The sequence below is a fragment of the Schistocerca piceifrons genome, chromosome 4 (genome assembly GCF_021461385.2).
Source record: "Schistocerca piceifrons isolate TAMUIC-IGC-003096 chromosome 4, iqSchPice1.1, whole genome shotgun sequence".
Lineage (NCBI taxonomy): Eukaryota > Metazoa > Arthropoda > Insecta > Orthoptera > Acrididae > Schistocerca > Schistocerca piceifrons.
Window position 1 is genome coordinate 513397302 of NC_060141.1, and position 24299 is coordinate 513421600.

Genomic DNA, 24299 nt, shown 5'->3' on the forward strand with positions numbered 1-24299 from the left:
TACTTGCTTCTGTTGCTGCATGTATCTTGGATTGATTACAATAATAGTGTCATCAGCAAAAATAATTAACTCTGCTTGGGACCATAAAGATGACCTGTTTAGTTACAGACAGGCACAAGGAAAAGACTGTTACACATAATAACTTTAGGCCAAAGCCTTTTATAGCAAAGGAAACACACACGCGCGCGCGTGCACACACACACACACACACACACACACACACACACACACACACACACACACACACACACATTCACACAAGCAAGCACACCTCACACACACAATCACTACCACTGGCAGCTCGGACTGGAAGAAAGTCAGCCATCTCCAGTCGGAGCAGCCACTGGTAGTAGTGATGTGTGTGTGAGGTGTACTTGCTTGTGTGAAGTGTGTGTGTTTTCTTGACTGAAGTTGGCCAAAAGCTATTATAATGTGTAACAGTCTTTTTGTTGTATCTGTCTGCAACTCAGTGGGTCATCTTTACAGTTAGTAGTGCTCTATCTTTTCCTAATGTTGCCGATATTCCAATCTAGAGTTTCCATTGTTTAATTCTACTTGTTGTATATTAGACAGAAGATTGTTTACATATGTGAGGAGCAATAGCAGACCTAAGACTAATCCTGGGGTAACCCCACACTTGTTTGCTCCCCAGTCAGAATAATCTCCACCGACTACATTGGTTGAATTACTTAGTGCAGTTTTCTGCATTCTTTTGGTTACATGTGACATTATCCATCGGATGGCTATTCCATTCAGTCCCATAAAAATCTCAGCTTATTTAGGAGAATATTGTAATTCACACAACTAAGTGCAAAAATCAAACAATGGAAAATCTAGGAAGGAATGTAACAATACCAGAGAAGGAAAGTTGCTACTCACCATATAGCGGAGATGCTGAGTCACGATAGGCACAATAAAAAGATTCACATAATTAAAGCTTTTGGCCATTAAGGCCTTTGTCAGCAGTAGACAAACATACACACACGCAAACTCACACACATAAACGCAACTTGCACACACGTCTGCAGTCTCAGAGAGCTGAGACCACACTGCAAACAGCAGCACCAGTGCATGATGGGAGTGGCGGCTGGGTGGGTGTAAGGAGGAGGCTGGGGCAGGGAGTGGGAGGGATAGTATGGTGGGAGTGATGGACAGTCCAGTGTTGAAGTTTAGACAGAGAGCAGGAGTGAAGGTGCGGAGGGGGTAAATAGCAGAAAGGAGAGAAATAAAAGAAATTAAAAGACTGGGTGTGACAGTGAAATGACGGCTGTGTAGTGCTGGAATGGGAACAGGGAGGGGCTGGATGGGTGAAGACAATGACTAACGAAGGTTGAGGCCAGGAGGGTTATAGGAACGTAGGATGTACTGCAGGGAAAGTTCCCACCTGTGAAATTCAGAAAAGCTGGTGTTGCTGGGAAGGATCCATACAGCACAGGCTGTGAAGCAGTTATTATGATGAGGGATATCATGTTTGGGAGCATGTTCAGCAACAGGGTGGTCCACTTGTTTCTTGATCACTGTTTGTCGGTGGCTGTTCATGTGGACAGACAGTTTGTTGGTTGTCATGCCTACATAGAATGCAGCACAGAGGTTGCAGCTTAGCTTGTAAATCACATGACTGGTTTCATAGGTGGCCCTGCCTTTCATGGGATAGGTGATGTTAGTGACTGGACTGGAGTAGGTGGTGGGAGGAGTGCCAACCACGTGCCATAGATATGTCACAGAAAATACCATCTAGTGCTGTGTTGTTATTTAATGCTTGGAAAACGTTTGGAAAACTTGGTGAGAAATGTGTAAACAGCATTCTCAGTAGAGCAGGTCTTATGTAGAATACATTACCTCAAAAGTTTGGAAAAAGATGTTTGTAGCAAAATAGGTTGGTAGTTATTGACAGCTTTCCTATCAACTTTCTTATAACAGGGTTTAATAATGGAGTATTTTAATCTGTCTGGAAAAATATCTTGAGTTAGTGATGCATTACATATTTCAAACAAGTCAGCCCTTATTAAGTGGAAACAGTTCCTTAGAACTCTGTTGGTAAGACCATCAAATACAAACAACTTTTACTTTGGAGAGAATATACAGGAAAGGAAACCCCATGACCAGGCCCTGAAGACCACATGATGGCCGACTGATCACCATATGATCCTCATTCATCATTGGAAACAGTATGGAGGGACATGGGGGTCACAACATCGTTGTCAGTGTTTTAACTTTGTAACAATCACATATCTCCTCAGTTGATATCAGGAGGCCCACTGTCCCTGGCCCAGTCGTCCCACCAAGGAAATACCTGGAATCAAACCCGGGTTCCCCGCAAGAGGGTCTGTTGCATTGACCACTTGACTACAGATGTCGTCCGAGAGAATATATAATTTTTTAAGTTTCTAAACTAAAAATAGATGATGCATTCATATAATTGAATTTTATGAGAGTTACCTTTTCAATATAGTGCTGAACTATTTGTCCTTATATGTTCTACCATATTTAAGAAATCGTTATTAAACACGTTTGCAGCCTGTGACTTATCATTTATGTCCGCCCCAGTAGCTGAGTGGTCAGCGTGACGGATTGCCGTCCTCTGGGCCCGGGTTCGATTCCCGGCTGGGTCGGAGATTTTCTCCGCTCAGGGACTGGGTGTTGTGTTGTGTTCATCATCATTTCATCCCCATCCGGCGTGCAGGTCGCCCAATGTGGCGCCGAATGTAATAAGACCTGCGAAATGGCGGCCGGACCTGCCCCGCGAGGGGCCTCCCGGCCAATGACGCCAAACGCTCATTTCCACTTATCATTTATAGCCGTTTCATTTAATTCAGTAGAGATGTTATCATATTCTGTGATTGTTTGTCCTGTCCTTCATTTCACTACATTCCATATAATCATAAGTCTGTTGTCGGAAGTACTTATTTCTGACTCTATGTCCTTGATTTTTTAATAATTTTTCTTAATAATTTTGAGTAGTTTTTGAAGTGTGCAACTACTGCTGGATCTCTACTTAGTGTTGCCAACAGATACATTTCCCTTCTCCTTTCCAAGGGACCGTACTTTAATCTTCTAGTAATTAGTAAAAAATTCATTGTTTATGTATTCTCCCTCTGAATTGTAACATTACTCAAGGATAATTTCTATTTTTGTTTCCATATGAGTTACATTATTCCATGTCACAAATAAATTACCAGGATGTGGAAAGAGTCAAGTTTTGAACACACACACACACACACACACACACACACACACACACACACACACACACACACACACAAACCAGAGGGGGAAGAGAGAGAGAAAGTGAGTGAGGGTGGAATGGAACGATCATGGCTTCAAATACTAGGTAGCTGTGGAGTATCAACTGCACAAAATATATTGAATCACATTTTGTAGAAAATATGTGAATTAATGTAAGCAAAAACAGTAATATTTAGGAGGTAATTTTATAAGCACTGTAACCAAATTCAAAATAACTACACTGCTGGAAATGAAATCGTCCAATATCTATCAGCCATACACAAAGAGTGACACTTAATCTTTAGCTTTCAGTACTGATACCCTAAATCCCTTCTTTAGTGGATAAAAACAAATTTATGAATTGATACTGAAGACAACACAAGTGCTTGTTGATTCTAGTATGATCAATAATATTGCCCACCATAGAAAATTTGGTGAGGTATAGCATCTTAGCCATGCTTCACATTTAGATAGTACGATTTTTACATGATGATGATCCTCATCCTTATCCCATATCATTCTTATTTATTTATAAATATATAGTGTATCCATACCAATTAGTAACATACAGACATATTTATTTTTAGATGGCAGTGGTCACATATTTACGTAATCCATCATTAAAACCACGTCATTGGCTCCAAATAGAAGGTGTACTGAAGTATAAATTTCCCACAGAAGAGCCTATTACATTGCGTTTGTTGGAATGTATAGGAGTTTTCACATTTCCAGATGAACTTCAAGAAATTTCAGGGCAGGCAAGCTCTGAATCTGGATTGGAATCATTGCTACAGAAAGTAAGTATGCAAAAGGACAACTATTTATAGAGCATGAAACATACATTAATACTGTAGTTTTTTCTTGTGGAATGATCTGAGCTGTATACTTTGCTGCATGTTGGCATACCAGATTTATTCTGTTGCACTTTTATCTTTTGCTTCTCAGTCTTTCTCAGTATTTTCTCTATGATGAATAGAAGTAATATGGAATTCTCAAATAGAAGTAAATTAGAGTTCTCATTATTAACATCTCCATAGCCAGAATTTTTGTTTTCCTTGTCATTCTGTGTCCCAGTGTCTTCGGTGATTGAATGGAATTAAATAACATGACCACTAGCATGTATTTTGGTGTTTATGGAGGCAGTGGTATACAGTTCCACAACATAATGGGGTACTGAGTAAACTGAGGTTGTTTTTATAACATCATTATAAAGTAGAATTGAGGAATGTGTGGTGAAGATTACCAAGGCATGCTCCTATGCCTTTTAAAAAGATAATTTTCCCTGCATTTCTTCAGCTGCTTTATAAAATTACCCATTTGGCTTTGAGCAGATCTGTCAAAACATTACATGAATTAATATAATGGAATAAAATTTGTAAGTACAATCATGCTGGAGAGACCTAGAATGCAAACCAATCAGACAGTTTAGATATTACTTAAAATGCAACATAGACCCACATATCCTTAAAAATGAAGTACTTCACTATGCAAGTTATGAGGTATATTTGAAAAACAAGGGTCATTCCTGTATAAAAAAAAATATACATGTTAGAAAAAGTTTCTGTCAGCAGTTTTAGTTTCGTACTATTATAATAAAAAGATGTTTTAGAGTTAACTGTAAAGTGTTATTCCTAATATTTTTTTAAATGTTCTTTTCTTTGTGTAATCTCTTTGAAGTTTGTTTTTTAGTTACAAAATTAAGCTGTTTGTGACAGTCTCCTGAGAAAATATGTGTTTTTCACACTTAATAATTTTCAAAAGGTTATGAGCCCAAGTCGTGTCTAAAACAACAAAATACCATTTTTTTTAAAAAAGGAAGTTGATTCCATCCAGACTGAAGAATTTTTTGTTGAAATGAGATGTACAGTAAGAACGTGGGTACAAATTGAGAGTATAAAGTGAATATTGATAAACTTGAAGGGCCTGATAATTGGAAAAATGGAAATGACACATCTCCATGGTACTCCCTTCTTATGAACTCGAAGACATTGCTATTGGTATGTGCAAATCTGTTGTGTTGCCTGAGGAACCTGCAAGTGAACAGAAGGCAGTGTATGCAGAATGGCAAAAAAATAACACAAAACCAGCAAGTCTGATAGCAAGTATGCTAAGCAGATCAGCTGCTAAACTTCTGTTGATGTGCAAAAATACTAAAGAAATATGGGGCAAACTATGTGCATGATTTGAAACTAGCAGCATGCAGTGCTAGATCATGTTAAGTGAAAACTTTTTTGGATCAAAACTGATGAAATAGAAGATATTAGCACACATGTGGCTAAGCAGCAATTGTTGTTTGTAGAGCTAAATGATGAATTAATAATTCATGAAGAGAATATGTTGCGTGGAAGAATATTAAAGGGTCAAATTTTTTCTATGATGGGAAAGGAATAGGCCTATGATTATTTTAAAGATCTCTGGGAGACGATACTAGCAGAAAATCAGAGTTTTAACTTCCTTACTGAGAAACTTTGTACAACTGAAATTCATCAACAAAATGCAGTGGACATAACAGCCACTGCCATTTCTAACATATGGAAGAAGAATATGTCAAAAGAGTGAGAAAAACAAAAATTTCCATGCGGTAAATGTAAACAACTAAGTCAGTAGGCAGGAGAGTATCCACTGAGTGCTGTTGACTCTGCACAGCAAGAAGCGAAGGTGCAAGGAAACACTGCATTTACTGTGTGTTAGAGGATCTTGGGAAAGTACAGAAAGGGCATCATTTTCAAAGGTTACAGGATGAACACAGAAAGGGAGTAGACATAGGAACAATCAGTGTTGTAGTTGTAAACTATCATAGCCATATTGAAAAAGAACCAGAACTCCAAACACTAACAGAAAACACTGAAGCCGAATTCGATATGGGTTCGAAAAGCTGCTAAAGCTGGAAATACACTCAGCCAAAATTTTTACAAAGGGCCTAACTGTCTTCAGAAAGGCTAGATTAAATACAGTTGGTGCTGGAGTACTTATTGCTGTAAGAAGCAGTTTGCCTTGTAGTGAAACTGAAGTAGATAGTTCCTGTGAGTTAGTGTGGGTAGACATTATATTTGACAACTAGAATAAATTAATAATTGGTTCCTTTTACTAATCTCTCAATTCAGAAGATATAGTTTCTGAACAGTTCAAAGAAAAGTTGAGTATCATTTCAAATATGTATCCCATCCATATAATTATAGTTAGTGGTGACTTCAATCTACCTTTGATACATTGATGAAAATACGTCTTTTAAATCAGTGATAGGCATAAAATGTTGACCAAAATTGTGGCGAATCCCTTCTCAGAAAATTATTTTGAACAACTAATTCAGAAGCCCATCTGAGGTGTAAAAGGTAGTGCAAACATGCATCTATTAAAATAAGCCGATAAAAATTCACTTGTCACCTTGCTAAGAGACAATCTCCACTCATTCCAGTGTGTCCAGTGGAACATATGTGATTTAGATTCAAAGAAGAGAGATACAGCAAGTTCCTCGCACGAACGGAAAAATGGCTGACATCGAAATAAGTGTCCAAGGAATAGAAAAGCAAATGAAATCACTCAACAGAGGAAAGTCCACTGGACATGATGGGATATCAGTTCAATTCTACACAGAGTATGCGAAAGAACTTGCCCCCCTTCTAACAGCCATGTACCGGAAGTCTCTAGAGGAATGGAAGGTTCTAAATGATTGGAAAAGAACACAGGTAGCCCAGTTTCCAAGAAGGGTCATCGAGCAGATGCGCAAAACTATAGGCCTACATCTCTGACATCAATCTGTTGTAGAAGTTTAGAACACGTTTTTTGCTTGCATATCATGTCATTTCTGGAAACCCAGAATCTGCTCTGTAGGAATCAACATGGATTCCGGAAACAGCGATCGTGTGAGACCCAACTCGCTTTATTTATTCGTGAGACCCAGAAAATTTTAGATTCAGGCTCCCAGGTAGATGCCATTTTCCTTGACTTCGGGAAGGCATTCGATACAGTTCCACGCTGTCGCCTGATAAACAAAGTAAGAGCCTACGGAATATCATAACAGCTGTGTGGCTGGATTGAAGAGTTTTTAGCAAACAGAACACAGCATGTTTTTCTCAATGGAGAGACATCTACAGACGTTAAAGTAACCTCTGGCGTGCCACAGGGGAGTGTTATGGGACCATTGCTTTTCATAATATATAGAAATGACCTAGTAGATAGTGTTGGAAGTTCCATGCGGCTTGTGCACAACAGAGGACGTCAAATTGATTCCATAGTTTTAGATTTCCAGAAGGCTTTTGACATTGTGACAAGTGACTTCAAATTCAATTTCATGCCTACGAAGTACCATTGCAGTTGTGTGACTAGATCCATGACTTCCTATCAGAAAGGTCACAATTTGTAATAATTGGTGGAAAGTCATTGAGGAAAGTGGATGTAGATCTGGTGTTCCCCAATGAAATGTTATAGGCCACCTGTTGTCCCTGATCTACATGAATGATTTAGAAGACAATCTGAACAGCCCTCATCGAATGTTTTCAGATGATCCAAACTGTTCGTCTGATCTATTGCACTCATATGAAAAGGAAAACAAGGTGCAAGATGTTAATGAAGAAATGGAATTTGATGTGAAGAAGGCCTTTTTGAATGGAATACTTCAAGATGTAGTGTATATGGGGCAACCAGAAGGCTTCAAAGATAATAACTCATTGAGTGTGTGTCTTGAAATAGTCTCCAAGGACTGAGACAAGCACCACATTGCTGGAACGAACATTTTATGGGAGGCATGAATAAAGCTGGATGTGAAAAAAAGTGCTGCAGATCCTCGTTTGTTTTATCATAACTGCAATGAAAATAGAGTTTATGCCGAAATTTACATAGGTGATGATCTAATTGTTGGCAACAACAAAGAAGGAATTACAATTTTCTGAATACTTTAAAATGTGAATTTCATACAACAGTAAGAATCCTTGACAATTTCCAAATGAAGCAAAATAAAGCTGGAGCGATCATGGTAAGTCAAGCAAAATACATGACACAAATACTGACATGATTTTAAATGGCAGACTCCAACATGATTTCAACTCCAGTTGGATATGAAGAAAATGGTCAAGGTGATGCAGTTTCTCTCAACAACAACTTGTCCAGACAAAATTTGCAGTGATTAAAGCTGCTCAAGCTGTGAAAAACCAACTACATTAGAATTGAGTGAAACACATATTCTGATACCTGAAAGGTACATTTAATTATGGTATTATTTATAACAAAGAAGAAAATTTCAGAATTTACAGTGCTGCTGATTTTGCTGGGCACAAGTGGACAAGACGTTCAACAACCAGCATGTGGCAAAGTACTCTCATGTGGCAATATCATGGAAAAATCAGTTAAAAAAAGTGGTGGCTACATTTAAAACTGAAGCAGAAATTATTTCAGCAAATGAAGCTGCCAAAGAATTAATATGGTTCATAATTTGTTAAATGAATGAGTTGAAATGACAGGACAACCTCCAACACTTTATGTAGACAATGCCAGTGCATTAGAATGGCCAAATCCCTGAATATCATCGTCAGTCAAAATGTGCAGAGGTCCAATGCTTCTATGTTTGTGAAAGATTTCTGATTGGTGAAGTTATGGTGAAACATGCAGATGGAAAGAATCACTTAACTGATCTTCTGACAAAGTTACTTGAGTGAGTTTGATTTAATTAGTTGCATGCAGAGACTGAAGTGCAGGAAGTCAAACAGTAACTGTTTATTTGACTGATTTTTGGTTTTTCCTTTTGGAGAAAGTGTTTTGATAAAAGGAACAATTTTGTGATGTTCACCACAAAGTGTTATTCCTTAATTTTTTGGAAATTATTTTTATGTTATCTCTATGAAGATTGTTTTTTAGTTATGAAGTAAATCTGAATGTCAATAAATCGTGACAAAATCTATTCTTAATAAATAAAACTGTTGTTCTCACTTAATAATTTACAACACATGCAAATAAATTTCACTTTTAGACATGATCGTTGAGAACTTCTGACCACTTTTTGCTATGTTGCTCCAGCATTTTCACCCCTTTTGCATAGAACTTCACCACACAGAAACTGAACAAGTTGTCACAGTCTTGAGTTACTCACCACTTCTGGCCATTGTCTGCCAAGCCACTGTTTTGTGTGCAAGAGGGGAGCAGGACAACAGGGTAGATGGTCAAAAAGTTCCAGATACAAGAACAGCTTCTTATCTTTGGTATGGGTAAATATATGTGGACACATGTCATGTAGGAGGACAGTTGTGACTGGCACACATCAGTGCAGTGATGGTGTCACAGTACAAATTCTATGAAGTCAATCAAAACCTTTGCCTAACCATTCCTTTACTTATTTTCATAGGCTAAAAAATAAGCACAATCGCTGATGACTTAGAGCACCTGTAGGTGCTTTTTCACACAACATTTAAATTACAGCACAAATTTTGCAGCTAGTGGAAGCAACGATTTTCAAAGCCTGCATTGATGCAAATTTTTTCAGAGCTCCCAATGCTGAAGTCTAATGAAACAGCCATTAGTCTGTGAAAATGCCTTGTAGCATCCAATGGATGTTAGAATTATGTAATAGATGAGGTATATTTTAAAATTAAGCATTATCATCCAAATTCCTATCAAACTGATTCAGTGACTTTCACATAAAAGTTCATATTGAATTTTGATTATTCTGGACAAACCATACTCACAGGTATTTCACAAGGACTCATCCAAGGGCAATAGTGATGAGCAGTTAGAAATATTTGTAAGATTATTTCTTTTAGTGTGCCAGCAATAAGTTATGTTGTTGTTGTTGTTGTTGTGGTCTTCAGTCCTGAGACTAGTTTGATGCAGCTCTCCATGCTACTCTATCCTGTGCAAGCTTCTTCATCTCCCAGTACCTACTTCAACTTACATCCTTCTGAATCTGCTTAGTGTATTCATCTCTTGGTCTCCCCCTACGATTTTTACCCTCCACGCTGCCCTCCAATACTAAATTGGTGATCCCTTGATGTCTCAGAACATGTCCTACCAACCGATTCCTTCTTCTGGTCAAGCTGTGCCACAAACTTCTCTTCTCCCCAATCCTATTCAATACTTCCTCATTAGTTATGTGATCTACCCATCTAATCTTCAGCATTCCTCTGTAGCACCACATTTTTAAAGCTTCTATTCTCTTCTTGTCCAAACTATTTACCGTCCATGTTTCACTTCCATACATGGCTACACTCCATACAAATACTTTCAGAAATGACTTCCTGACACTTAAATCTATACTCGATGTTAACAAATTTCTATTCTTCAGAAACGCTTTCCTTGCCATTGCCAGTCTACATTTTATATCCTCTCTACTTCGACCATCATCAGTTATTTTGCTCCCCAAATAGCAAAACTCCTTTACTACTTTAAGTGTCTCATTTCCTAATCTAATTCCCTCAACATCACTCGACTTAATTCGACTACATTCCATTATCCTCGTTTTGCTTTTGTTGATGTTCATCTTATATCCTCCCTTCAAGACACCATCCATTCCGTTCAACTGCTCTTCCAAGTCCTTTACTGTCTCTGACAGAATTACAATGTCATCGGCGAACCTCAACATTTTTATTTCTTCTCAATGGATTTTAATACCTACTCCGAATTTTTCTTTTGTTTCCTTTACTGCTTGCTCAATATACAGATTGAATAACATCGGGGAGAGGCTACAACCCTGTCTTACTCCCTTCCCAACCACTGCTTCCCTTTCTTGTCCCTCGACTCTTATAACTGCCATCTGGTTTCTGTACAAATTGTAAATAGCCTTTCGCTCCCTGTATTTTACCCCTGCCACCTTTAGAATTTGAAAGAGAGTATTCCAGTCAACATTGTCAAAAGCTTTCTCTAAGTCTACAAATGCTAGAAACGTAGGTTTGCCTTTCCTTAATCTTTCTTCTAAGATAAGTCATAAGGTCAGTATTGCCTCACGTGTTCCAGTATTTCTACGGAATCCAAACTGATCTTCCCCAAGGTCGGCTTCTACTAGTTTTTCCATTCGTCTGTAAAGAATTCGAGTTAGTATTTTGCAGCTGTGACTTATTAAACTGATTGTTCGGTAATTTTCACATCTGTCAACACCTGCTTTCTTTGGGATTGGAATTATTATATTCTTCTTGAAGTCTGAAGGTATTTCGCCTGTTTCATACATCTTGCTCACCAGATGGTAGAGTTTTGTCAGGACTGGCTCTCCCAAGGCCGTCAGTAGTTCCAATGGAATGTTGTGTACTCCGGGGGCCTTGTTTCGACTCAGGTCTTTCAGTGCTCTGTCAAACTCTTCACGCAGTATCGTATCTCCCATTTCATCTTCATCTACATCCTCTTCCATTTCCATAATATTGTCCTCAAGTGCATCGCCCTTGTATAGACCCTCTATATACTCCTTCCACCTTTCTGCTTTCCCTTCTTTGCTTAGAACTGGGTGTCCATCTGAGCTCTTGATGTTCATACAAGTGGTTCTCTTATCTCCAAAGGTCTCTTTAATTTTCTGCAGGCAGTATCTATCTCACCCCTAGTGAGATAAGCCTCTACATCCTTACATTTGTCCTCTAGCCATCGCTGCTTAGCCATTTTGCACTTCCTGTCGATCTTATTTTTGAGACGTTTGTTTTCCTTTTTGCTTGCTTCATTTACTGCATTTTTATATTTTCTCCTTTCATCAATTAAATTCAATATTTCTTCTGTTACCCAAGGATTTCTACTAGCCCTCGTCTTTTTACCTACTTGATCCTCTACTGCCTTCACTACTTCATCCCTCAAAGCTACCCATTCTTCTTCTACTGTATTTCTTTCCCCCATTCCTGTCAATTGTTCCCTTATGCTCTCTCTGAAACTCTGTACAACCTCTGGTTCTTTCAGTTTATCCAGGTCCCATCTCCTTAAATTCCCAGTTTTTTGCAGTTTCTTCAGTTTTAATCTACAGGTCATAACCAATAGATTGTGGTCAGAGTCCACATCTGCCCCTGGAAATGTCTTACAATTTAAAACCTGGCTCCTAAATCTCTGTCTTACCATTATATAATCTATGTGATACCTTTTAGTTATGTTAAGATATGTATGATTCTCAATATCATGTAAGTAAAAACAATTGGAAAGCTGAATAAGTCACCATGCTGAAAAATTAATAATGAGTAATCAAAGCTGAAAAATTACTAAAAGAAATGTTAAACACCCACTGGTGTAATGTTAAGCAGAAACTGAGTACTAACTAACTTAGACAAGGATTACTATAGTTTGGATCAAATACACTGTTTGTTCAGTACCACCAAGTGAGGATATAGGTAAGAATGCACTGATACGCTTATGTTTCTTCCACAGATTAACAAGAACATGGAAAAATTTAAAACATTAATTGAAAATCTGATCACAGATATATACACTTATACATATGTAACTGCATAAGATGTTATATAGCTAACCATTCCCACAGGAAAATAATTTACATATCTTACTTACACAGACTGCATTACCACATGGAAGCTCTGTTGAAATCAGGTATTAAGTAACATTCGTGTTATGTAACATAGTTGACCATATGTAGAATAGTTGATTATGCTAAGAGATTTGTCAAATGATTAAAAGGATTTGGCTACCAATAAACCCTTAAAGCACCTCCTAACTGTGCTTCATTAGTAACTGAACTTCCTTAATTCCAACAATTTAAAACTGTCAAACACCTCTACCTAAATATCATAATATTTCATGCATTTGTTGTTAGGGACATCTTGCTGGATCTTCATTGCATGGAGTGTGTTTTTTAAATGTCTGATTACACAAAAACTGGATAGAAAACATTAATGTACATGGATATCATTAACATCTCTTTCTAAAACCACTTTTGGTTTGGTGTGCCTCACAATTTACCATATGAAACTGAAACAAACTTGGCATCTGATTATGATATATGAAGTGGAATGTATAACAACAATGCACGTGAAAGGTAGGCTTATGGACAACTTTGTAAATATACCTTAGTAATGAAATCACAATTTGGATTCAGACAAGGCAGTAGTGGAGAAGCAGCACTAGCAGAATTTACTAAAATCTCACTGGTGGTCCTGTTAGAGGTGACTGTGTAACAGGAATATTTATAGATTTTTCCAAGGTGTATGACACAGTTGATTACAAAATACTTTTCCCCAAACTAGGGATACTAGGAATAAAAGAAGTATTAGATAGAAACTTCCAATCACATCTCTTGAATAGAGCACATAGCGCAGAAATTTCGCAAATCAATAGAAATTTCTGTTGCATAGAGAATCGTCTATCAAATGATAAACATATCAATAAAGTAGTCTCACAGGGGTATATATTGGACCCCGTTCTATTTTTTATCTATATTGATGACTTCCTGGGAAGTGTAATGCAAGAAGAGAAACTCCTGTTTGCAAACAACAGCAGTATAATAATCAGAGATTAACGACCAGAGCTACTACAGTGCAAAGCTGATGACATGCACAAATGATCAGAGGAGAATAAAGTAACACTTATCATAAGGAAAACAAACAGTATGAATTGCTATACAAACAAAAATAACAATATTAAATGTAATTTAAATGGTGACTTGGTAAACTGTGTAACTAACAAAATGTTTTGTGATTGATATAGATAATTAACTGAAATAGAGAGTACATCCCACAAAGCAAAAAGAATCCCATCTGCATCTCTTAGGGTACTAGTATAAGTATGTAATAGTAATTAACTCACAGTAATTTATTGTTCATATATAACTTCAGTTTTCTAGGACATAGACAGACAGAACTTTAGGAAAGAGAAGAAGGCTCTTAGGATTATAATGAAAAATAATAAGTGGTCTCACTGCCATGAGCTGTTTAAAGAAACAGGGATTTTGACTGTCTCCTGTGAAAATATTTTCCAAACATTAGTGTTCCAATACAACAGGAAAATATACATCACTATGCCACATATGGCTCCATACACAAACATATCACAGAAACCAGTGAAAGCCTGCACCTAGACAGAAAACAAACTGAGAACTCAGAACAATATCAAGGATTAAAACTAGGTGATACATCACCTCATATCTTTAAAGGAACATCTGAAATGGACAGCTTTGAAAAAAAAAAAAAAAAAAAAAAAACTGTTAAAGCATATATCTTATCAAAAAAGTTGTTTGTAATGTAAGATTATTTAAATGAAATCATGATTATGTGTGCATGCTGCATGCTCCCGACATCTGTTGCTCTTATGGCAAACCGGTTTTATCTATATCTGTAGGCCCACATTATATAAGAACATCCATGAAAACCTGTTTCACTGACTTCTTTAATAGTCATCACTGTGTGGGTCAAAAACACAAAGGATAATATTGTTGCTCTGCGCTGCCCAATTGTTATAAAGGGTCGCCAACGTAATTTAGTGTTTCATCATGTGTGCAGCAGTAGTTGTAGTACTTTGTTAGTGGATATGTATTGGACATTTTAAAATGGTTCAAATGGCTCTAAGCACTAAGGGACTTAACATCTGAGGTCATCAGTCCCCTAGACTTAGAACTACCTAAACCTATTCCTATTGATATTCCTTGTTTTCCAGCAGATAAGTGTTATTCTAACCACTTCACATAGTTTTTGATAACTTTGTGTTTTAATTTTCTTAAAAGAATGTTGTGATTTACAGTGGCAGGTGTATGACATATTACACAACATACCAGTAGCCTGTAACGAGTTAAGTACATCTATTCTGCATATGTAAATATATTTTCTTCATATCAGGATCCATTAGAAATCCAAACTGTGACCCTCACAATAAATTATCTGTAGTGGGATGACTAAGATGATGTTTGAATATTAACTTTCCTAAAAGTTTCGAGAATGCTAGCGGGAGTGGAATCCTTATCCCCTTTCTTATATAGTGGTTTCACTTCAGTATTTATTACTGAGTTGTTGGGGAAAGTTTTGCTGATAAATGAGTGGCTACATAATTAAGATATTACTAAACTTAGAAAAAACAATGTTTAATGTTGTTAAAATTTTATCAGAAGCACCAGATTTTTTTATACAAACTTCCTGACAAAACAAGTGAAGCATCCAGATGGAGAGGAGGAAATGAAATGAAATTCACAGGTTGAAAAGATATATGATATTTCAATGATGACAACAACTTTACAAAGAACTTGGCAGTATAAGCACAGTTATCAGTATGATTGTGTATCGTTTGTGGTACAATATATTTCTGAAAGCTAGTAAGCTTGCCACCTGGTGATCTGTTCATAGAAACACTCTAACGTCATCCATCACCACACCAGCAATTTTGCAGTGTTCTTCTCTAGCTGTGAGAGATCTAACATCTTCACTGTATACAGTCTTCAGTGGCTTTCCTGCATACACTGAAGATTCATGAACATTATGTTTACATCTGCAGAAGTAACTGTAGAAGACATAGTCCTTTATTGTCAGATTAGATATACACTTTCATTTAGCACATGTTCACTGATGCATAGTACGTCTGGTTGTTTTCCACTTAGGAGTATTTCTGCTTCTACTTTTTTGTTAACAATATATCGAATATTCTGATGTAAATTTTTATTCTGTTGACTTACCTGCTGTGGCTGTAATCTGAGAGCATATTCTGTAGTCCATAATTTTTTGTGTGGTGCCTGTATTTTGCATTTCCAGCTGGAGCATCTGATTTTCACCCATATCAATCAGTATTAGTTTCCTTTGCTTCTAATGATTTTGCAGACATTTGTAGGTTAGGTTAGGTTGGGTTAAGTTAGGTTAGGTTAGAAACAGTCTGCAGAGTGTTGCGGACTCCAGTGATAATGCATCCTAGCCTTTCCTAGGTACTTTTCATACAGAAACTTGTTTGGGACTATGAAAACTGCTCCAGGATGATCTCATTGTTCTTCGATGGAGCAGCTTATTTTCGAGATGTATTCATCTGTCATTGACCTTCTTTTTGATCCTGCTAAGCATCATCTGGGTTCCTGCATAGACATTTCTTGCTGAACAAATCGTGTTTCTTGTTTTGTTAGTAATTTCTTCTTCACTGCTGCTTCATAATGCATTCATTCCAATATGATTAAAGAGACCTATGAATTATTATCTTTTTTTCACAATCAAATTTTGTAGTGGCTTGTTTTGCATTTACTGTATTTTTAAAATGTTTCTTGAGTTGTTGCATCCTAATTCTGGGTCACACATCTATTTTGCGATTGGGCATACTGATGTTTTTGAGCAGCAAGTCACCAATTATTAGAAAAACATTTTCAATTCCTTGCGTGCTGTGGCCTTGTCTTTTGTATACTATGTGTCACCACCTTTCATTTATATCTATATGCAAATTTTTGGTTTGCTGAGTTTATCGTGATATCATCAGACACACTAGATGTGTTGTCGTTTTTGAAGTTCATAAGCACGCATTGTTTTTCATGATCTTGTTTTTTTTTTTTTTTTCCATTTGATGAATTTTAAATGCGCAGCACTTCTTTTCTTGTATTAATCTATTTTCTTTCTTTATAATCCATATTTCAGTTTTTAATACTTCAAAGTGATTTTGTAGTAACCATGTAATCTCAGTTTTTGAGCCTACAGCACTGCTTCATCACGTAAACAGCTATGGCACGGCCGTAAAAAATAATCTCTGAGTGACACCACTCCCGCCACCCCCCACCACCCCCAAAAAAAGAAAAACATTCTTCTCTATCAGCACCATCTTGTCAAATGATGCAGAGTCTGATATTTTCTGCTTCTTAAAGACTTAAAGATGACTGTTCTGAGAAGCCAAAATGTTTTCTGCCATTAATGTAGATATTTTTTTCAAAGATTGTTATTATTGTGTTTGAATTTGATTACAGGTCGAAGATGCATGGAAAACAATTGAATTTGTTGTCTTGCCTCACAGGGATAGCAAGGATGTGTTCATTCTTGGAGGGCTTGAAGAAATACAGCAAGTTTTAGATGATAGTAATATTAATATGAGCACAATAACAAGTTCACGTCATGTGGGGCCTATCAAGCCAAGAGTGGATGAGTGGGCCAGTCAGCTTCAGTTGTTTAGTAATACTTTGGTAAGGAATCTTTTATATGAACACAGTAATATTTTATATTTTTCTGAATTGAGTCAGTGTTAGTTCTAATATCCCTTTTTAATTGTGCCAAAAGAAAATTATTAGTTTTGTGTATGTTTTATTTTAGGATGCATGGATGCTATGCCAACAAGGATGGATGTATTTAGAGTCTATTTTTTCTGCTCCAGATATACAAAGGCAATTGCCTCAAGAAGACAAGATGTTTAATATTGTTGATAAATCATTTAAGGATATAATGAGAAGGACTGCAGAGGTACTGAACAAATTGTTCTTAAGAGAGGAATGTAGTTGTAAATCATGATATACTTTAAAAATGTTTTCTTAAATGAGTGTTGTTGTGCACTGTGGAACATCATTTCATCTAGGAAAGAAAAGTTTTGTCTGTTATAACCTATAACATAATCTTTTATTAATGTTGCACAAACAGTGTTACCTATTTCAGGATTTTAGTAAAAGTTTAGGTGTTGTTTGTATAAAGTTTATGTAACTGTTTATGGAGGCTGAAAATGGTTTGCAATGTTCTTGTTTGTAGAATCCACTGGCTATGCAAGCATGCACAGCTCCAGGCTTACTGGAGACATTCAATAGAAATAATGTCCTACTTGATCAAATTATGAAATGTTTGGAGGCTTATCTGGAAACTAAACGTGTTGCATTTCCACGATTTTATTTCCTTTCCAATGATGAACTTCTAGAAATTTTGGCACAGGTGAGTCACTAGACATTTCATTTGTAATCCTATAAAAATTATCTGGTGTTTCTTTTTCCGAACCACCATTTCTTTTGAGAAAATTAGTGTTGAAAACGTCCCTACAACAAATAAGAATAGGTAAAATAGGTAAACGAAAGAAGGAGAGGATCTAGATAGATGTTAACATACACTGGCATTCAAAGAAACAAACTGTTGATAATACATTTTAAAGGATGTAAGATTTTTATTCAAAATGTTAGGAAACAGGAAATGATGTGCACCAGCCATAAAGTCTTAAAATAAATGTAGTTCTTTTTAGGAATAAATATTTCCATTAATTACCATTACAGCTTTTTATTTTTATTTAGTTATTTTTTGCTTCCCTTAGCTTATAGTGGAATTTGGTCTATTATTTTTGAATATATGATTATTTGCTTTGTTGCTTTGATCATTGTTCATTAAACATATTAGCCAAATTAAACATTTCTTTAAAATGAACCTTTTCTACACAATAAAGAACTGACGTAATATGATATCATAAGGCATAAGTAAATGAAAACAGGAAAAATAAGTCAATGTTTGGACATTTTCACCTCCAAAATCTACTATTTGTCATAATACTAAACTTGCAGGAGCTTCGATGTTCAAAGGGATTTGTAACATTTGTCTTCCAGTGCAGGTTCTTATCAGTATAAACACCCAAGAGCGTAGAATGATTTAATCTCATGAATTATTTTCAAAGGTTATGTCAGGCCTCATCCTGTACAGAGGTGTATGTATCTAAATTCCCTTACAGTTCGTTTGTGGAGAACCTGTTATTAATTGTTGACAAAATTTCATTTAAATTTTTAAGTGTTAAATGTTTCACTGTGATGCTTAATTATAACACTCAAATCATAAGCTAAAAACTTAATGTCCATGAATATGATGCAAGACAAAAGGAATAGTTTCATGTCCAGTCAGTACCAACATTAGCCTACAAAACGTCCACAATAAACAATGGTATACAAATTTGCAACAGTCTTCCACATATGGTAAAAATCATATCATTCTCACTATTTTGTAAAACCTTAAGGGCATTCTTATCAGAACATTACTTTTATTCCGTAGCAAAATTTTTAGAACTTTTGAGATACAGGAGACTTGGGATAGGACAGCAGAACTACTGCAAGTAGTGCAAGCTCTTTTGTGGATAAAGCTAAAATTTATGTATCTACTAAAATAATACTGTATTTTTACAGTGTTGTGTTACTGTTTTGTTTTGTGTTTATTCTGTGTTCCACAATCTGGAAAGATTTCTCAGATGAATGAATAAATAAGTGAGTAAATAAATAAATCAGAAAACAGAACTATTCCTGTGTATTGCATACCTAATGGCAGATCATTTAATGCAGATCATCATTGTGGTACACATGTTAGTTGCATATTTGTGTTAGTCCAGAAGATGTATTTTATTGGTTCAGGGGTGAACATTCCTCAATGACTATGTGGTCTGGTACATCCTGTTACCTACATATCTACTCTGCATATTGCACTAAAGTGAGAATTTTTCTTGGCGTCTTACTATTCCACATGTGACATGTTAACCCTTTCACTGCTGTGGATGTGTATACATGTCATGTTACACATTTCTGCAGGTGTTGTGGATGTGTATACACACACCACTTGGAATTTCCTACAGTGCTATAAAACTATGAATGCGTTTTGTGCCACTGGCCACTCATGGCTGCAGATTAGGTCCTTCCATATCTCTGTGAATAAAAATGTTTTGAGTATTTATCTTGCAATGTATGTGCCTCATTGCATGCCATCGTTTGCAAAAATTGTCTTGACTCTTTTATGAGGTATGATGATTTTTATGACCACATGTTTTACAGTGTGCAAGGACGTGAATGAGTATGTTTCACCTGTTCTTTGGATATAAAACCCTATAACTTGAGAATGAAATGAGGTATTCTGCTCTCAGTTTTAAATAAAATTTCAATATCTTATCTACATTTCATTTACTGCAATGAATGAGCTATAAACAACCATACACGAAGTTTATGCAATTGTTTTTATCTCTAAAAAATCTTTAAAATTTGGTACAGTATTTTACTTAATTTAACACAACATTGTAACTATGGTGTATAATGAAAAAATATGCAGTTCCTTATGAACTGAAGATATCAGACTGTATGATGATGTGGAAAAATCAAATTTTTTCACCTAACAGTTTTCTTAAAAACTGACAATCACTATTTCAAAGCAGCAGGCAAGTCCACATGGATGAAAATAGGCACGTTTCACTAAACCATCCATTGGATATAAAACCCAATAACTCATCAATGAAATGAGGTTTCATTCTGCTCTCAATTTTAAATAAAATTTTGATACTTTATCTACATTTCATTCACTGCAATGTGTGAAGTAAAATTATTGTATTTTGTTGCGAAACATACTTATTTATTGTCAATAAAGATCGGGTGCTGACAAAAAGGGGTGAGTTTTGTTTCCAGAATGTCATCCTCAGATTGTGTGTCTTAACTAGCTTCGTACTCCAAACTATCTTCTGAATGTGTATTTTCCTCACTCTCTGATTGATTTTTAATATAATCTGGAACTGCTATGGGCTTTTCAACATCTTGAAATGATAGTGTAACTTGTTCAGTACAACATCCCAGTTTTTCTTCAAATTGCACAGCTCTGGACAGCACAACTGAATTACTTTCTTTTGTCCAAATCCTGAAGCACTCATCACCATCATAACCACTGAGATGTCCTTTCACAGCTTTCTTGTCCATTTTCCTTCGTTTTGCACTTGGAATGTGTGCATAACATGTTGAGCCAATAATCCTAAGATGTTTAGTTTGAGGCTTTTTCCGTTCCCACAACTCCTAAGGACTGACACCTTCTACAGATGACTTCCCTGTCCTATTTTAGATGTAAATTGCTGTGTTAACCAGTTTAGCCCATATCTGTTCTTTCCCAGATTTGCAGGGTTCACAAATCTCTGCCCCTTCCTTAACATCAATGTTAAATTTCTTTTTGAGTTTTGTTTTAACATGGCACTTGCCTTGATGACCCCATCTCTCATGATACAGTTGAAGTACATCAGATCTATCTTTCACTGAAAGATTCACAGTTGCACCCTTCTCTGGCACTAAGGACTTAATTTCTGCTTTGTATAAAGTGCCACCAACTTTACAATTTCCATACAGCCTCACTCTGCCACCAGTTGTCAAAGAGCAATATGTAGTACTTGACTGAAATATACTATTTTTGTTATGATCTTCGGTAGCTAAAACAGAAATAAGATTTTTGGAAATTTTTGTTACATACCAGACACCAGTCATGGTCAGATCCTCATATCTGCTGCCAACTTTTGACAGAATCCAAATTGATCCTCTTCCTGTTGCTTCTGGAGACTCCTGTCCAGTGGCCTTTATACAGCAGGGGCTGCTGAATGCTTCAAAGCTGACAAAGTAATCAGGACTATTTGTCATATGTTTCATTGCACCATTGTCAATCCACCAATTGTATACATCCACTTCTAATGAACAAGCCTTGCCACAAATAGTAAACAAAACTACATTCGTTACTACTGTTTTGTACATGTTTTTCTGCACAGTCATATTTTTAGCTGGTCTTCCATCAGCAATCCACTTCTTACAATATTTGATCCAGTGCCCCACTTCTTTGCAATTGTTACATTTTCCTTTAACTTTGAATGTGTTAGTTTTTATTTTGTTTTGTACACCTGATTTGACTACTAATGCCTCTTGTTTGATTTTGTCACTACTCTTTGTGAAGTTTCTCTCAAACCTGCACAAATTGTTCCTTTAATTCATCAAACATTTTCTTATCATATTTTGTTAACAACATCCAACTTGATTTAAAGGAATCAAAGCTTGCAGGTAGAATATGCAGAACTTTACATACCAATATCATATCAGGTAGCACAGTTTCTCCCTTTGCTTTAAGCCCGTTGTTCAGTTCATTCCACTGACTTGTTAACCTCACAACGTGTGTGGAGATATGTTCTTCCTGAGTCCAATTAAATGTGAAGAAATATGAACAAATCTTGAACAGCTGGTCCTTTGATGATGCTTCAAAATTCTGCTTCAATGCATCACATGCTTCATGAGCCATTTCTTTGTCCATGATCTTCTGATACACAATGTCTGTAACTGCACTTGTAACCATCGACTTGGCATAACTGTTTGCCTTACTATAAAAATCTGACTTGGCTTTATGATCCTTTATTGCTGCATCATTAGCACACTCAGACAGTGGCTCAGGTTTTACTGACTTGCCATAAATTACATCTAAAGCTCCTTCATGATAGTCAATTAGATCTCGTATTTTTCTCTTCCACACTGGCCAATCAGTTTCACTATTCAACGGCTTGATATGTTTTACCAGATCCATTTCCACACTAAAACCAAAAACACACTCTCAAATAAGAGTTAAAGAAAACTATATCTGTCACTTTTTGCACACGTTTTTACACACGTAACTGGGACCCATAACCTATTGTATTTTGTTGGGAAAAAGAACTTATTTATTCTCAATAAAGATTAGGTACTGACAAAAAGCGATGAGTTTGGGTTTCAAATACTTTGATTTATTTCTGAATCTGGAGGCACTGTTTACACAAGAAGTCACTTAACCAAAGAGTTTCTAAAAACACCTAAGAGTAAAAGTGCAAGTGTTGTGACTCAAAATAAAAAGAAAAAAAACAGAGATCAACAAAACATTATGCTCATATGTGATGTTGATTAATAATTTAACACAAAACTTCTTTTTAAATACGTTAATAAAAAGAATGTACTTTAACATAAATCAACCACATGCAAAGTTTATATAATGCATTTTTATCTCTACAAATGCTTTAAAATTTTCTGCAATGTTTCACTTAATTTGGAGCAGTGTAGTAAGTATGACTGATGCATTCAGTTCTTTATTAAGTGAAGATATCAAGCTGCAAGATGTGCAAAAATCACAAAAATCATATTCTTTCACCAAATAGTTTAAAAAAAATACATTGTTAAGTATTTCACATTGGCCGTAATGCCATTTTTCAGCTTTACTTAATTTGATGCATTGTACTAAGTATAAGTACTAAGTACAATGGATAATGAAAATTCAGTTCTTTATTGAGTGAAGATATCGGACTGTAAGTTGTGCAGAAATCGGATTTTTTCTCCTTACGGTTTTCGAGAAATTGAATGATAATTATTTCATTTCGGCCAGAATGTTGTCTCTCAACACAGCCACTAGTGTTTGGTGAGTGGTACAGCTGTAACAAAAGTCATCTCAGCACAGAATGCAAAGAACACATCTCTAGCAGTGGAAGAGTTAAATTGTCTTTTTGTAAGTTCTCATTTGTCTGATTTTATCCTCACCACTTGTGTAGGACCACCACATATGGGACTGAATAATATGTGTATTTTATGCCATGAAAAGCAGTTCTCATAATTTTATAAGTAATATGTTATGAGATTTTTCACAGTTAAGGCTAAGATTTGTTAGCATTTGTGTTACACTCTTCCACTAGTCAAACATGTGTGTGACAGTTCATGATGCTCTTCTTCCTACATTCTCAATTTATCCTGTTAAACTGGCAGTAATTTGATTGTTAAGGCTGAAGCTAACTTAAAAAGTGCCACAAAAATACTTGCTCTTCTTCATACATTTTAAATTTCTCCTGTTAAATCAGCAGTACATTCATGGTTAAGGTTGAAGCTTATTTGAAAAGTGCCACAAAGGTACTGAAAGGGACAACATTAAGGTGGGATTGAGTGAATTTGTAATGATTACAAGTGGTTTTTGGTGTCACTATGTTTTGTTACGTATCACCTTTCCTTCAGTTGTATAACAGTTGATTAGCTGCATCATGTCTTTAATCAATTTTGACTCTTATGTCATCATCACATGCCTGGGCTTATTGCTGGCCATCAGCTGAAACATGGCATTGACCAGCAATGCAAAGTACTGCAACAGCGAAGAATGATGCCATATTGTAACCATGTCATAAACTCCATGTGAAACATAAAACAAAATTGTACAATTTTTTTGAAGTGAAGCTAATATAAATACATTGAAGAAAAAAAAAAAAAAACAAGAACATTTGTAACCACCTACCTGACATTGCTCAGGTGGTAAAGATGGCAATATATAATTCTGCAGTGCCTGTGTTGTTCAGAAGTACTATGCAGTATTCCATCAGATATGCATGCATATCCGAAGGAACATGCACTGTGTCGACTATAGTCATTATGAAATAGAGTATTACAGTACCTGTATTGGTCAGAAGTATGATGAAATGTTACTTATTGTATTCATTTGCCAACA

At 36.1% G+C, this 24299-nt stretch overlaps 1 protein-coding gene across 1 annotated transcript in view; it reads left to right on the plus strand.

Annotated features, from left to right (window-relative positions):
• The window catches only part of LOC124795954 (dynein axonemal heavy chain 6), a 1096896-nt gene that overhangs the window by 284483 nt on the left and 788114 nt on the right, over positions 1–24299 (plus strand). Inside the window, exons 17-20 of the mRNA XM_047260034.1 lie at positions 3813–4022; positions 17039–17251; positions 17379–17525; positions 17805–17981. Coding sequence (XP_047115990.1) covers positions 3813–4022; positions 17039–17251; positions 17379–17525; positions 17805–17981 — 747 coding nt within the window. The remainder of the gene's footprint in view (positions 1–3812; positions 4023–17038; positions 17252–17378; positions 17526–17804; positions 17982–24299) is intronic.